Genomic DNA, 16,107 nt, shown 5'->3' on the forward strand with positions numbered 1-16,107 from the left:
TGTGAAAACCCTTCAGATATTTGAAGATAGCTCTCAGGTCTTCTGTTCTCCAACCCCCTCATCTGTTCCTCATGGGGCTTGGCTTCCACATCCTAATTTTTGTGTGTAGACACGTACTTGCACATTTTGCCTCATATCTTAGGTTCTACAAATGCTAGAAACTTAACACTTTTTGAAAAAGATGAAAGCTGGGAATCTGGGGGTTATGGTTCAAGGGGAAGAAAATATTCCCTTTGCCACTCCCCATGGACAACTGTGTGTGTGTGTGTGTGTGTGTGTGTGTGTGTGTGTGTGTGATCTCAGCTAGATGTGTGTGAATGGCTGAATATAGCCTACCATGAAAAAGTAAAAAAATTCCTTCCAGTAGCACCTTAAAGACCAACTAAGTTAGTTCTTGGTATGAGCTTTCGTGTGCATGCACACTTCTTCAGATACACTGAAACAGAAGTTGCCAGACCCTTCTATATAGTGAGAAGGTGGGGAGGGGTATTACTCAGAAGGGTGGTGGGAATGGGAGATTGGCAGATAGCTGAGATGAGCCTGTGACGACTCTTAACGATTGTAATAGGTCTTACAGGAAAAGGCAAGGGGTGAGAAGGTGAGAAATGGCTTAGTCATGTATAATGAGATAAGAATCCAATGTCTTTGTTCAGACCAGGTCTCTCCATGGTTTTAAGTTTGGTAATGAGTTGCTATTCAGCAGCTTCTCTTTCCAGTCTATTTCTGAAATTCCTTTGTAGTAAAACAGCTACTTTGAGATCTTGTATAGAATGTCCTGGGAGATTGAAGTGTTCTCCTACTGGTTTCTCTGTTTTGTGATTCTTGATGTCAGATTTATGTCCGTTTATTCTTTGGCGTAAGGTTTGGCCTGTTTGTCCAATATAGAGAGCTGAAGGACACTGTTGGCACTGGAAGGAATTTTTTTATTTTGACTATGGCAGACCAACACGGCTACCTATCTGTAACTGGAACCATGAAAAAGTAAGAATTGCGTTTCCCCCTTCGGTTGCTTGTCACACGCCTCTGGCACACACAAACACAGGATGTTGCCCATGAGAGGATTGGGCCCTCAGGCTAAAAACAGCCCTAAAGTAACCACAGCTACTTCTTGCCATACCACTAGTATTTAGTGCGAGACCCAATGACATGACTTAGCCCAAGGGAGTCCTGCTCATTAACACCAATGAGTCTACTCTGAGTAAGTGGCCCCTGGGTCTGATCTTCAGCTGATCCCGCGGCTTCTCATGCAGCACCCAGAGGCACAGCCTCCCAGACACCCCCCCACACAGACACACCTTGCACAGCTGAGCCACCCTAGAGACGTTCCTTGGGGCGGCTGCGTTCTTCGGCCAGTCGGGGTTTTCTTCTCGGAAGAAGTAGTAGATCTTGTCATTGTAAGCCTCCTCTTGTTTTATGATGGCAGCCTTCACAAACTTCGGATCTGCAGGCGGAAAAGACAGAGACCGTGAGGCAGGAAGGAACTAAGGAGGACGTTCACCTAGGGCAGTCTGGGCAGAGGAGACATCTTAAGAGCATAGGAGTCGCCTGCTGGATCAGGCCCATGGCTCATTCAATTTCCGTACATTCAGTACGTTCCGTACGTTCTGTACGTTTCCGAGCACAATTCAAAGTGTTGGTGCTGACCTTGAAAGCCCTAAACGGCCTCAGCCCAGTATACCTGAAGGAGCGTCTCCACCTCCATCGTTCTGCCCGGACATTGAGGTCCAGCGCCGAGGGCCTTTGTGAGAAGCCAAGTTACAGGGAACCAGGCAGAGGGCCTTCTCGGTAGTGGCACCCGCCCTGTGGAACGCCCTCCCAAAAGGTGTCAAAGAGAAGAACAATTACCAGACTTTTAGAAGACATCTGAAGGCAGCCCTGTTTAGGGAAGCTTTTAATGTTTAATAGACTACTGTATTTTAATACTTTGTTGGAAGCTGCCCAGAGTGGCTGGGGAAACCCAGCCAGATGGTCAGGGTATAAATAAATTAATAATAATAATAATACTATTATAGCATTGCTGCCTCCAATTGTGGAAGCAGAGAAGAGCCATTGTGGATGGTAGCCATGCACAGCCTTCTCCTCCGGCTCCATAAAACTGACCAGTCCTCTTTCAAAGCCATGCAAGCTGGTGCTCACTGCTGCCTCCTGTGTAAGGGAGTTCCATAGTTTAACTCTGTGCTGTGGGAAGAAGCCCTTTCTGAATCTCCCAACATCCGGCTTCACTGGATGCCAGTGAGTTCTAGTGTTACGAAGAGAGGGGTGAAAGCTTTTCTGTGCCCACTTTCCCCATGACAGGCATAATGTTACAAACATCTATCGCGTCGCCTCTTCCTCTCCTTTTCTCCAACCTAAAAAGTCCCAAACGCTGCAACTTTTCTTCATGGGGAGTCGCTCCACCATGACAAACTGGAACATGTCCAGAGGAGGGCAACCAAAATGGTCAAAGGCCTGGAAACGATGCCTTATGAGGAACGGCTAAGGGAGCTGGGCATGTTTAGCCTGGAGAAGAGGAGGTTAAGGGGTGATATGATAGCCATGTTCAAATACATAAAAGGATGTCATGTGGAGGAGGGAGAAAGGTTGTTTTCTGCTGCTCCAGAGAAGCGGACACGGAGCAATGGATCCAAACTACAAGAAAGAAGATTCCACCTAAACATTAGGAAGAACTTCCTGCCAGTAAGAGCTGTTCGACAGTGGAATTTGCTGCCAAGGAGTGTGGTGGAGTCTCCTACTTTGGAGGTCTTTAAGCAGAGGCTTGACAACCATATGTCAGGAGTGCTCTGATGGTGTTTCCTGCTTGGCAGGGGGTTGGACTCGATGGCCCTTGTGGTCTCTTCCAACTCTATGGTTCTATGATTTTGGCTGCCCTTTTCTGAACGTTTCGTTTCATGGCTCCCCCCAAAGAGTCCTGGGAACTGTAGTTTGCTAAAGGTGCTGAGAGGGTTGTTAGGAGACCCCTCGCAGAGCTCAGCACCGATGAACACATGCAGTTCTCAGATAAGCAAGGGCACCCATCTTAACAATGAACAGAGTATGTGGGGAAATGGCAATTTCTCACTACAGTGAGGCTGAGGCGACTATTTCTCACAAGTTAATGATCAAGGCCAGTGTGGCCTAGTGGTTAAGAGTGTCGGACTGGGACCTGGGAGACCAGGGTTCAAATCTCTACTTGGCCATGAAGCTCACGGGGTGTCACCTTCGGCCAGTCACTCACTCTCAGCCTAACCTACATCACAGGGCTGTTGTGAGGATAAAATGGGAAGGAGGGAAACAGTGTAAGCCGCCTGGAGCTCCTTAGAGGAGAGGTGAAATACAAATGTGTGAGAGGAGGCGAAGGAGGCGGCATACACAACCCAAACAGATGGAGCCAGTGGAAGCTGCAACAAAATGTTGCCGCATAGAGTGTCCATGGGGTGCCGTTGCATGCTGTCTCCTACACCTGCAGGGCTGTCTTAAGCATATCCGGCGCCGTGGTACAAAGATCCCTCCGGCGCGCCCCCCCGGCAACTCCAAAACAAGGGAGGGGGCTGTGGAAAATGTCCTCTGCCTCCCCCACTGCCCTGATCCCCGGCGTGGTGGTGGCGATTAAGCAGGAAAATGTGCTGGTGCACATGTTCTCCGGCGTCAGGGCACCCGAGAAGGCAGACTGGGAAGGCTGCACACCGCCTTTTGCCAGGAAGCAGGAGGAGGACAACAATGACCCCATCTTTAGCAGATGTAGAGGCTTGGGAGGGAAGCTGTGTGCCTGCCAACCATATAGTTGGTGGGGTGCAGCTGGCGGACGTGCAGGGAAAGGGGAGCCTGCCAGTAAAGCTGCACAGCTCCCCCACTCGCTAGGGCGCCCCTGGAAGCCGGCACCCTGGTGCAACGAACCACTAAGACCAATGGGAAAGACAGCTCTGCTCCTACCCAACCTAGCTAGCCAATCAGCACTCTTTTGCCTCTGAGCATGCTCAGTCCTCATCAGGCTTGTTGGGGGGGGGGGGAGAAGAGTGTTTCCCTCTCCCTAAGAGTTGCCCCCCCCAAGATATATTGTGCTTCTGCAACTCCCAGAATCCCCCAGGCCTGCAAACTTCTCCCTGTCATGGGCGGATGTGGCTACCTAACAACCCACCTGGGAGAACTGAGATCACTCTTCTTGCTGCCATGACGCAGGTGTCCCCGCAGAGGAGAAAGCCTCACCTGTGTTGTGTACTGGAAATGCCCCTGGCAACCCCCTCGCTCCCTACGTGATCTCAGAGGGGAAAGGTCCTCCACAGGGATCCGCTGAGCGGAACGCTAACGTCACCTGAGGCTCACTATGGCGGATCCTCCTGGCACTGGGGGAACACTGCCTCCGTGACGCTCCTGGCACAAGAGGCACCCGCTGTGCTGTTACCACCTGCTCTGAGCCGCTCTCTCTGGGGCAAGGGTTGTGTTGGTTTTAATGCGGCAACTTCCTCCTCTCCCTTGGCCGTGACGCTCAGTTTCCAAGTGGGGAAGCCCTGAAAATCTCCAGGTCCTCCTCCCGCCTCCCATGAGCAAGTTTGTTGTGTTAACACCTCGTAAGGCTTGTTCATTACGCCCCACGCAGGTGTAACTTCAAGGTGTCTCTACACGGGTGCAAATGCTTGTGTAAAAGAGCACGCACTGTTGATTTGCACAGCTGACTCTTGCATATGCAGACTTGCTGCAGGGTACCTGCGAATCACCGTACAGCTCAACTATTGGGGTACACAGAAGGGCACAGGAAGTACCCTTGTTGGATCAGTGTAATGTGTGAATGCCCCTGTGGAAAGGGCTCCAGTTCTAGGCCTCCTGGCAGCCGGTTCATAGACTCACAGAACTGCAGAGTCAGAAGGGATCCCAAGGGTCATCTAGCCCAACCCCCTGTTATGCTAAAATCACAGCTAAGAACTAAAACCATCTCCAGGTTTGAGAAGGATTCTCAATTAAATGTCCTCTGAGGGGACTCTCTCAGAGCTCCTCTGGCCCAAATGGCAGGCAGTGGCAACACTCTGAACGAGTCTGGGCGGCTGGGAGCTGTCATTTTAACACCCTACAATGCCCCTGGGGTAGCGTCACTGGGAAAGGTTTCAGGGGCAGCCACCAGGCACTTTCGGAAAAGTTAAGGGGCAGCAGTTGGCCAAGAATACGGCATGCCCGTGCCAACCCTGACCCGCTCTTTACCAACTGGGCTGAACCCAGAGGGCTGGACTCCCATCATCCCCAATGAATTCGGCCAATGGTCAAGGGGGGGAGTGGCAACTGGAGTCCAGCCACACCTGGAAGGCCACAAGACGCACATCCTGAATTTCAACTAGAGAAGGCAGGTTAAATGCTCTGAAGCCTTGACAGCACCATGCTATTGCTGAGTGGCCGTATTAAGTGTCCCTCAACCATCTTGTGGGTGTGGTGCTGGAAGACAAGGGAGAGGCTGAGCAATCTGGGGAGCCCCCTCCGTCGGGGAGACTGGAGACCCCCCCATTTCTTCAAGACCTGCCACACTCACTATTCATGACGGTGTCGCTGGTATAGAGCTCCGCATATCCTCGAATCCGACGGAAGCGAGGTGTCCGCCCATTGTACTGGTGCTTTCTGATGGTAGAGTAGATGTCCTTGCCTGCGAGAAAAGGAAGAGAGACCACTGGTAAAGAGGAGTGCAGGGGCTAAGCCACCTCAGAAAGAAATGAGAATTTCAGGCCATGGCTTGAGATACAGTGAACTGGAGTCACCGCTTTTCAAATTTGGAAAACTGCGCTTCCCACGATTTATTCAACAAGACTTATAGGGGGGTGATATATATAAATATAAATGCATTTATTTTAAATTAATAAAGATATTTTTTTAAAAAACTGATGGGGAGGGGACAAACAAGCAAGAGATGAGGACCCACAGCTGCCAATTGCTTGAAATTCTCCAAGTTTGCTTGTGATAAAGTGTGAAATGGGATGCAATCCAGCAGATCTAGTTTAACCTTTGAAAGGGCTGTGGGAAGTATACCTGTATGTGTATCCACACACACAAAACACAAACTCATTCTTATGCAGCCTTAAACTGCTTGTAAATCACTTTTTATACATTTTCATTGCTTTTGAGAGTTCCTGAAAAAACCGCACATGCCCCCTAATTGGCTGTGGTTGCCCATAATGTAAATTTAATTTGTGGTTTATTTTATTGTTACAGTGGTACCTCGGGTTAAGTACTTAATTCGTTCCGGAGGTCCGTACTTAACCTGAAACTGTTCTTAACCTGAAGCACCACTTTAGCTAATGGGGCCTCCTGCTGTTGCTGCGCTGCCAGAGCACGATTTCTGTTCTCATCCTGAAGCAAAGTTCTTAACCTGAAGCACTATTTCTGGGTTAGCGGAGTCTGTAACCTGAAGCGTATGTAACCCGAGGTACCACTGTATTATTATTGGAGAGGCCTGCCAGGTGGGGAGGGCGCTTCAAGACCCCTTGCCACGCCATCGAGAATGTAGGGCCCGAACTCTGGGTTTGCACAGCACATCAGCTCGGGGGGAGGAGAATGGAACTCGGGTGAGAGGCCTGGCTGCGTGTCCCTGCTGGGCCAGAAATTCATTCAGAAATTCATGCAGGAAAGCTTACCATCGAAGAGGACAAGAGCGTTTTGATCAAGTGCAAAAGGAGCCAGGCCCTGGGCACTGATCCCTGGCTCCACCTTCCCATCTACCTGCAGGAGGAGGGAAAAGAGAAGTTGAGCAGATATTTCCCACCTTTCCAGGGTCTCACCAATACAGGGAGAGTGAGAGAGACACGACTTTCAAACTCCCCTTTTCTCACACCCATGACTTTGGTGGCAGTGGTGAAAGTGTCACCTGCATACCCTGGTTCCAGTTACAGATAGGTAGCCGTGTTGGTCTGCCATAGTCAAAATAAAAAAATTCCTTCCAGTAGCACCTTAAAGACCAACTAAGTTAGTTCTTGGTGTGCATGCACACGAAAGCTCATACCAAGAACTAACTTAGTTGGTCTTTAAGGTGCTACTGGAAGGAATTTTTTTATTCTGCATACCCTGGGTATGGACAAAGGCAAAAGGGCGGATCCTGGCCCCCAAAGGATATGCAATCCAGAAGAACAGCACAAGGGAGCAAACATAGCAAGGGAAGAGGGAAGCAGGAGGAAGAAGATGCAATCACTGCCAACATCGCCCAGCTAGAGCAATGGAGCCTTCCCACAGACACATCTCCCATCAGCCCCAGCCGAGCCAGTGGTCAAGGATCAGGACGTAAGAAGAGGCTTGCTGGATCAGGCCCACAGAGAAGGCTCAGGAAGGGTGACCGGCAGCGATGTCTCAGGATTAAAGAGCAGCGGGGCAAGGAGAAGTTGCGTACCAAATGCCAGCAGCTGGGGCTGCAGGCATTTGTGCCACAGATCAGCAGCTGGTCCTCATATTTTTCCAGGAGTGTGAGATAGTTCTTGGCATTTTCCTGGAAGAGAAGTGAAGGCGGTTAAGGTGAAGAATCATAGAACTGTACAGTTGGAAGGGACCCCAAAGGCCATTTGGTCCACCCCACTATGATGAAGAGGACCAGAAAACGACCCCCAACCACCCACTCCCATCCTGGAGATCCCACCAACAAGACAGAGACTGTCTCCCCAAGGCCTGCACAGAAGGACCTCCAAATTTTAAGGTAGGGGTGGGGAAACCTCAGGCCCGGGGGCCAAATGTGGCTGTTGAAATTCTCCCCCAGGCCACCCCCTCACAGGGCCTGCTTCACACTCTCCTGGAGTGGTTTTGCCCATCCGGACTCTGTCCTTGAACTTTCTCTTTTTTGCCACTCGCTTGTCAGGTTAGAGGTCAGAGTTAGAGTTTGTGTGTACAAACTAGCTTACTACACAAGGGCCAAATTTGCACTCTGCTCACTTTTGCCTGCCACTGGCATCTGGCCCCTGGAACGTCATCCAGAAGGGAATGTGGCCCTTGGGCTAAGAAAGACCTCTCTCTTATGACTGCCAAATCCACATTTAGTCCAAGCACCCGCAGATCTAGCAGAGGGACAAAAACTCTTTGCGAGTTTCTGAGCTGCAAAGTATCAGGCCAAGGAGAAGAGAGGAAGGGAACCTCCCATGGAGTGGGAATGAAGAATGTCAGAGCACTTGGCCCCTTCTGCATGCAAAGCACCTACTCCGTCACTGAGCTCTGGGCCTGCTGAATCACTCAGCGCAGAAGGAGAACACCTTTCTAGAGATAGTGGGGGATTAGCTGCAGCAATTCCTCCAAACATCTATGTTTTATATTGTTGTAAACCTCTTCGCGGGTGGCGCTGTGGGTTAAACCACAGAGCCTAGGACTTGCCGATCAGAAGGCTGGCACTTCAAAACCCTGTGACGGGGTGAGCTCCCATTGCTCGGTCCCTGCTCCTGCCAACCTAGCAGTTCAAAAGCACGTCAAAGTGCAAGTAGATAAATAGGTACTGCTCCATCGGGAAAGTAAACAGCGTTTCCGTCCGCTGCTCTGGTTCGCCAGAATGACCTGGCCACATGACCTGGAAGCTGTATGCTGGCTCCCTCGGCCAATAAAGCGAGATGAGTGCCGCAGCCCCAGAGTCGGCCACGACTGGACCTAATGGTCAGGCGTCCCTTTACCTTTACCTTTTAAACCTCTTCGATATATTTCTATGACACTCTGGGGGAAAATACTTTTATAAACAAACAAGCAAACTTACCTGTTTCCTGCAGTTGGACAGCGTCCCGTTGGTTTCAACAAGCACCTGAATGAAAGGGGGAGACAAGACGCCCACGTCATTTTTAGGTCAGCTTGTCTAGGTGCCTATAAGCTCACGGCCTCCGACAACAGAGAAACGGCGGGAGGAAATGCAGAGTGGATTTTAGGCGGCACCTGTAACAGGTGCCACAGTTCCACAGATCAAAGTGACTGAGGGGGCACAAACAAACTTCTTCTAATAATAATAACATCCAAAACCTGGCCCAGTAACAAATCGGCTACCCATACAGATTTCTGAGCAGAGGAGCAATATGCTGACAGGATCTCACCCGTGTCAGCGCCAAGGCTGAAGCATTCTGAACTCACTATAGCTTCCGGATCAAACGTGAGGGAAGTCCCACAAAGACTGCACTGCCATCATCCAGTTTTGAAAGACATGACATTAGGAAGTATTTTCTGAGGGTAAGAGACGTTCGACAGCAGAACGAACTTCCTCAAAAGGTGGTGGAGATCTTTAAGCAGAGGTCAGATGGCCATCTGCCAGAGATTCTTCGATTATTAATGTGTTCCCTTCCAACTCTACAATTCTATGATTGCTGCTGGGACTGGGGTTGGGTTCAAGGTCCAGGCTGTTCCCCTGGATAGGGAACCTGACAGTCTAGGGGAGGAGAACAGAACAGTGTAACCCCAAAGAGATACAGCCTGAACTCTGCACTGCCACAGTAGTCCCACTTGTCCCGATGTTTACCATGAGAGCTGGGAAATTATGAGTGCTGGAAACTTAACAGCTTCTCCATTCCCTGAGGCTACACCAAAGCAATTAATTTGTCATTGAGACTTTGACATTTTTCCAGACCAGCTAGCTCCCTGAGGGAACCGATTCTTCCAAGTCTGCAAGAAGAACCTTCGTTTGACATGAAACTGACAGGAGAGACCCTTTTCCAAATTTAGGCAGACTTCCAAACGGCTGGATTATTCTGAATTAAAATGGAACCTACAACTCCAAGATCTAATCTGTGCTTAGATGGTGAAGGAGTCTTCTCTGAATAAAATGTAGCTGGAAACAGAGGAGGATTTGAAAAGCTGTTGCCACCTGTCTTCTCTGGAGGTGAAGTCAAACCACTGTGTGAGCAACACCAAAGTGACCTCCTCGGGGCACAGGTCTGGCCAGTGTGCAGGGAGGTCTCTTGGCCTCACTGATGGGGTCTAAAGGAAAGCAGAGCAAGACCTTTGGCACCAGCTTGGCTGCAGGTGTTGCCAGAAGGAGGCGTACAAGGTGCCACCCAACTGTTTTAGGGACTCTGGATTTGTGTCGGCGTTACTCCTTAGCCTTTTCTTCTCCCAAAGATATCCCACAAGGCAGTAGAAGCTTAGGATCAAAATTTCTTTCTCCTAGATGGGCTACCTTTCCAGGTTGATGAGCCCCATCTGATCCTCACTCCCCTCTACAGCACAGGCAGAAACTGCCTTCTTGACCCACAATTGGTCTCATCTGCTCAGTCTGCCGGAGTCCGTCTTCACGTGCAGGGCAGTTCCCTAGCTCACTGAAGGTTTGAGACTCACTGGCTGCCCTCACCTGGTTTAGCTGGCCAGTCAAAGCCATTTCCTGGGAATGTGGCCGCTGTCGCCTGCTGACAGCTTCTAGGAACCAGAGGGGAGCGCTGAGTGCAGGCTGGGGACCAAAGGTGGACAATTACCCTAGAAGGAGCACAATGTGTCCCCCACCAGAAGTACTACCCCTCCCCTAACACTCCATTTGAAAAGTAAGCAACCTTTTTCTCATCTCTCAACAGCACCCCGGGCTGCATTTCCTGGGAAACCTTTAACCATTTGGGTGGCTGGTATTCAAGGTTTGGCAAATTGCCCTTCTTGAAAAGGTACCGTATTTTTCGCTCTATAACACGCACCAGACCATAACATGCACGTAGTTTTTAGAGGAGGAAAACAAGAAAAAAAATATTCTAAACGAAATAGTGGATATATGATTTTTGTGGTTCATGCTGTGGCCACAGACGTGTGATCTGACAGTGAGTTTGGAGTAGCCCAATGCAAAAATTCTGAGGATCCATGTGGATCCATGCTTTGTAACCACGGAGGAGGAAAGGAAGGGGAACCATGGATCCTCTGCTCACGACTGCAGCAGATCCCCCCCGCCACCCGCAGGCATTCGCTCCATAACACACACAGACATTTCCCCTTACTTTCTAGGAGGAAAAAAGTGAGTGTTATGGTGCAAAAAATATGGTATCTCATAAACTAAAAGGGCAGAGCTCAAATGACTGGTTTTTTAATATATGACATGATTTTATTCCGTATACAAATATTGAGGCATGTGGTGACTCAGTGCCACCAGTTTACGTGAATATCTGGGAAACCGAAGCCTTTACAGAACCTTTATTGTCAATAGTGAAGGAACTCACTGGTGGAAGATGCTTCTGTTTTTATACTTATTATTTGTAAAGTGAATCTTTGTAGGAGTTAATACTTTCCTATCCCTTTGGGGCTGTGCTGCATCTTTGTACTTTGTATATTTCATGGCTTAAATTTCGGATTCTTTCTTTTCCCTTCCTTTTTGTTACATTTGCACTTTTTGTGAATTACAGTGGTGCCTCGCAAGACGAAAAGAATCCGTTCTGTGATTCTCTTCGTCTAGCAGTTTTTTCGTCTTGCGAAGCAAGCCCATTGACGGATTAGCGAATTAGCACTATTAGCGATATTAGCGGCTTTTAGCGGCTTATCGGATCAGCTGATAAGCGGCTTAGCGGCTTAGGAAAAGGGGGGAGGGGGAAAAAACCGCAGGAACTCGCAAGACATTTTCGTCTTGCAAAGCAAGACCATAGGAGATTCGTTTTGCGAAGCACCTCCAAAACAGAAAACTCTTTCGTCTAGTGAGTTTTCCGTCTTGCGAGGCATTCGTCTTGCGGGGCACCACTGTAAATAAATGAAAAGTTAAAAACAAAAAGCAAATTTGTGAAGCGTTGTCCTCCATCTCCCTACCGTAAAGCTGGTGGAGTTCTCAAAGTTGTAGTAATGAAGCCTGCCGACTGTCCCCACAAAGACGGAGGGGGCCCCTTGTTCATGGTAGAGCACAATGTGACCCTCCCTGGGATCAAACCGGAATCTCCTCTCACCTACAAAAATACAAAGAGGAAACGGGGAACATTCGACACCGCATTGCCAATTCCAGAGAGACAGGTTCTGCAGACATTCCACAGAGGAATTGTGCAGCAGTGAGGCATACCTAACCGACTGGTTTTTCCCACCCTTAAGAGTATAGGAAGCTGAGAACAGAGGAAGCTGGTTCATCCTGAGTCAGACCATTAGCCTAGGGTTACCAGATGTCCACAGTTCCCGGGGACAGTCCCCGGATTTGCAAATCTGTCCCCAGGAAATGTGGCAGCGGCAGCCTCAGCTCTGGCAAGCTGGCTTCAGGAGCTGCTCGCTGCCCGCTGACGTGGCGCCTGCCATTTTTCCTTACCGGAACTTCCAGCGAGGAAAAATGGCAGGCGCCACGGCAGCGGGCAGCTCCTGAAGCCAGCCAGAGCCAACTGCGCTACCAGGCTGGCTCCGGGCTGCTGACTGCCACTGCTGCCGCAACTGCCGAAGGAGAACCAGGGACGTCCGGTGGTACAGATCTCCTGCCCCCTTCCCCCTTTGTTTTGACTGATCTGGGGACGCTCGGGAGTTGCAGGCGGCTGGCCGTTGCCCAGGTTTTTTTAAAATTCTGTGCATTTATGTTTCACAGGGTGTGAAAGAAGGGCTTTGCCCCTTTATACAATATGCATGTGTGCCTGGGCCCAGGGTCTTTTGCCTCACCATCCTCACTACTGACTCCCTGTTGCTACTCAGCTTCATTGAAAAAAAATCTGCTAAGTTTACGGCATGTAATGCCCTAAAAGAGAATTTAATGAAAATGATTTATAGGTGGTACATAACACCAGTCAAGCTTGCAAAAATTTACCATTTGCCCGATAATAAATGTTGGAAATGTAATGAAACTGAAGGTACATTCTTTCACCTTTGGTGGACATGCCCAAAGATTAAGGCTTTCTGGGAGATGATCTATAATGAAATGAAAAAGGTATTTAAATATACCTTCCTGAAGAAACCAGAGGCCTTTCTCCTGGGCATGGTTGGCCAATTGGTGCCAAAGAAGGATAGAACTTTCTTTATGTATGCTACAACAGCAGCAAGAATACTTATCGCAAAGCACTGGAAGACACAAGATCTACCCACCAGGGAAGAATGGCAGATGAAGTTGATGGACTACATGGAACTGGCGGAAATGACTGGCAGAATTCGAGACCAGGGAGAAGAGTCAGTGGAAGAAGATTGGAAAAAAATTAAAGTATATTTACAGAAACATTGTAAAATCAATGAGTGTTAGGAGGATGCTGGAATGAAGCTATATGGTTTTAGTAGAAATGTAACAAAGAATTAAGTAAAAGCTGATTGATAACGGGCCAAAATGAAAAAATTTAAGGTTAGACCATTAAGATAAATTATAGAACAAAAATTGAGAAAGATGGAAAGAATTTGCTGAAATAGTGAATTGAACTAGAATACAAAAAAAGGGAGGTGTGAGGAGGTCGATGAAACAAGTAAAGGAAAGATAAAGATATGGGGGGGGGAGAAAAAATAATCTGCTAAGCATACATTAGCCACCTAGTTCACAGCTGTCTGCACTGACTGCCAACAATAGCTCTCCTGTGTTGCAGGCAGGGGTCTCCTCCAGCCAGGGAGGGGAGACCCGTGGCCCTTCCCACGTGGAACTCCCATAAGCCCCCGTTGACACAGCCAGCGGTCAGGGATGATGACAGATTGAATCCTCCAAAACTGGAAGATCATGGGTCTTTTACACCTTTAGCTGTAACCACTGGTCCTACACTCCCCAAACCGCTCCACCCCCCAAGCAGCTATATTCCTTGGAAATAGTTTTATTTCCAAGGAGCAGGGGCATTCCAAGGGAGCTCGCTTACTTATTAAACTTGCTCATTAAACTTACTTATTAAACTTTATTTATTTTCATTTCTATTTATTTATTTATTTATTTGTGGGGATGCGGGTGGCGCTGTGGTCTAAACCACAGAGCCTAGGGCCTGCTGATCAGAAGGTCACGGTTTGAATCCCCATGACATGGTGAGCTCCCGTTGCTCGGTCCCTGCTCCTGCCAACCTAGCAGTTCGACAGCACGTCAAAGTGCAAGTAGATAGATAGGTACCACTCCAGCGGAAAGGTAAACGGCGTTTCCGTGCACTGCTCTGGTTTTGCCAGAAGCGGCTTAGTCATGCAGGCCACATGACCCGGAAGCTGTACGCCGGCTCCCTCGGCCAATAAAGCAAGATGAGAGACGCAACCCCAGAGTCGGCCACGCCTGGACCTAATGGTCAGGGGTCCCTTTGCCTTTTATTTATTTGAAGCATGGTAGTAAGAGCTGTTTGACAGTGGAACAGCCTCCCTTGGAAGGTGGGGGGCTCCTCCTCTTTTGAGAGTTTGAGAGAGAGGTTGAAGGCCCACCTGTAGGGGATTCTTGTGCTGCAATTCCTGCTTTGCAGAGGGCTGGACTAGATGAAACTCTGAAGTTCAATGATTCTAGGACTCAAACACTCCCCACACCTGTTCTACTCCAAAATCATTTCCTCATTAAAAAAAAAAAGCCAAATGCAAGAGAGGACAATATTTTGAGATGTTATTACATAGAATCATGGAATTGTAGAGTTAGAAGGGAACCCAGAGGTCATCTAGTCCAACCCCCTGCAATGCAAGAATCCTTTTGTTTATTTATTTTGGGGTATGTGTGTGTGTCTTTGCTTTGGCCTGCGGCGAAATTCAATACGTTCGATTTTATTAGTCTGCAGACAGAGTCAATACATTAGACTTTGCTCTACAGCATCCATTTCTCATGAATCCATTCAGAAGGGCATCCTGTCCTGTGACAGCATCCCGTTTCCAATTTACTGAGGTTGAAAACAGCACAAACATCTGCAATTATTTTGGCATGTGCTTTTTAAAAAAATCCTAAATATGCAGTTAGATACTTTGAGCCAAGAGCCAAACTGCAAAATTCATAACAGTGACCCCACCCAAAAATATGCCCTGCTCCATCTGATTGTCCAAGAAGAGAGAACCTGGTTGGTTCACTTAAAACAACAACAACATGGGATGGGTCGAAAATCCCAGGAACCCTATTAGGCTTGCACATCACATTTCCTTAGGTTCTTATTCTGCTGAGATGATCTGACACTACTCTTTATCCTCTAGGCTCTAGAAACCAGCGCCTCCTTTGAAGGCAGCTTTCCCATCAGCACCCATAGAATCATAGAATAGAATCATAGAATCCTAGAGTTGGAAGAGACCACAAGGGCCATCGAATCCAACCCCCTGCCAAGCAGGAAACACCATCAGAGCACCCCTGACATATGGTTGTCAAGCCTCTGCTTAAAGACCTCCAAAGAAGGAGACTCCACCACACTCCTTGGCAGCAAATTCCACTGTCAAACAGCTCTTACTGTCAGGAAGTTCTTCCTAATGTTTAGGTGGAATCTTCTTCTCAGTGGTGGCTCCCGGTTTGTGGAATGCCCTCCCCCCCCCCAGCAAACTGCACCTGTCTCCTCCATTAACTTATTTGAAGAAGAATCAAACAACATTCCCATTTCCACAGGCCTCTGTTAGTGGAAAAATCTGTTCCTGCCAAACCATAAATTATTAGTTGTGAGGTGACCGGCTTGGGGTTTATTTAAAGCATTTAAACTTTTTTTTTAGAAGGTTGTTTTTAAGCTATTGATTAGAAGTTTCCATTGCATTCCGGTTTTGACGTATTTGACAACCTGCACTCCTTCAGGAGGAAGGGTGGAGCTACACACCTAGTATTTGATTACTTAATTCACAATCTGGCAATGTCCTTTGTGAGGCACACAGTCCTGTATGCAGCTTTCAGCTGCAATCTATACCTATACTGAGGATTTGGCTACAACGGACGTCTGTTTGTGTACAGCGATTTTCCTCTTTGAAACACAACCAGTTCCCTCCAGAATGTTCCCGCCGGGCACTCCCAGCCTCCTCTGATCCTGGGAAGTAGGTCAGAACAATCAGCCACGAAAGACAGCAGAGCAGAGGCATAACAGCAGCTTGCCCCGGGGCAAAACAACACAATGCCAATATCCAAAAGCCCACTTCCCAACTCTTCCTCCTCCTCCTACTTGACCCAGCTCCTAGATGGGTAGGTGGAGAAATAATAACACCACGCAGTTCTACCCTGGAAGCTGCAAGGGCAGAGCACACAGGACACAGCCACAATGGGTGCGTTCTAACTCCACTGGACAACCAGTGCAACCACACTGGGCACTGTGACGGAGGGGGCAGCACAATAATGATGTATAACAGAGCGGGGAGGGGCACAGGACACCACTGAAAGTTGAGAGCCCACAGTCTGTCACTGCC

General features: G+C 48.6%; 1 protein-coding gene across 1 annotated transcript in view; it reads right to left on the reverse strand.

The window, feature by feature from the left end:
* Nucleotides 1-16,107, reverse strand: part of SEMA7A (semaphorin 7A (JohnMiltonHagen blood group)) — a 58,209-nt gene that overhangs the window by 10,608 nt on the left and 31,494 nt on the right. Inside the window, exons 2-7 of the mRNA XM_083460494.1 lie at nt 11,665-11,798; nt 8,669-8,713; nt 7,334-7,429; nt 6,588-6,672; nt 5,492-5,602; nt 1,296-1,441 (exon numbers count right to left, since the gene is read on the reverse strand). Coding sequence (XP_083316620.1) covers nt 1,296-1,441; nt 5,492-5,602; nt 6,588-6,672; nt 7,334-7,429; nt 8,669-8,713; nt 11,665-11,798 — 617 coding nt within the window. The remainder of the gene's footprint in view (nt 1-1,295; nt 1,442-5,491; nt 5,603-6,587; nt 6,673-7,333; nt 7,430-8,668; nt 8,714-11,664; nt 11,799-16,107) is intronic.

The sequence above is a fragment of the Podarcis liolepis genome (genome assembly GCF_965112155.1).
Source record: "Podarcis liolepis genome assembly, chromosome: 9".
In the NCBI taxonomy this organism is placed as follows: Eukaryota; Metazoa; Chordata; class Lepidosauria; order Squamata; family Lacertidae; genus Podarcis; species Podarcis liolepis.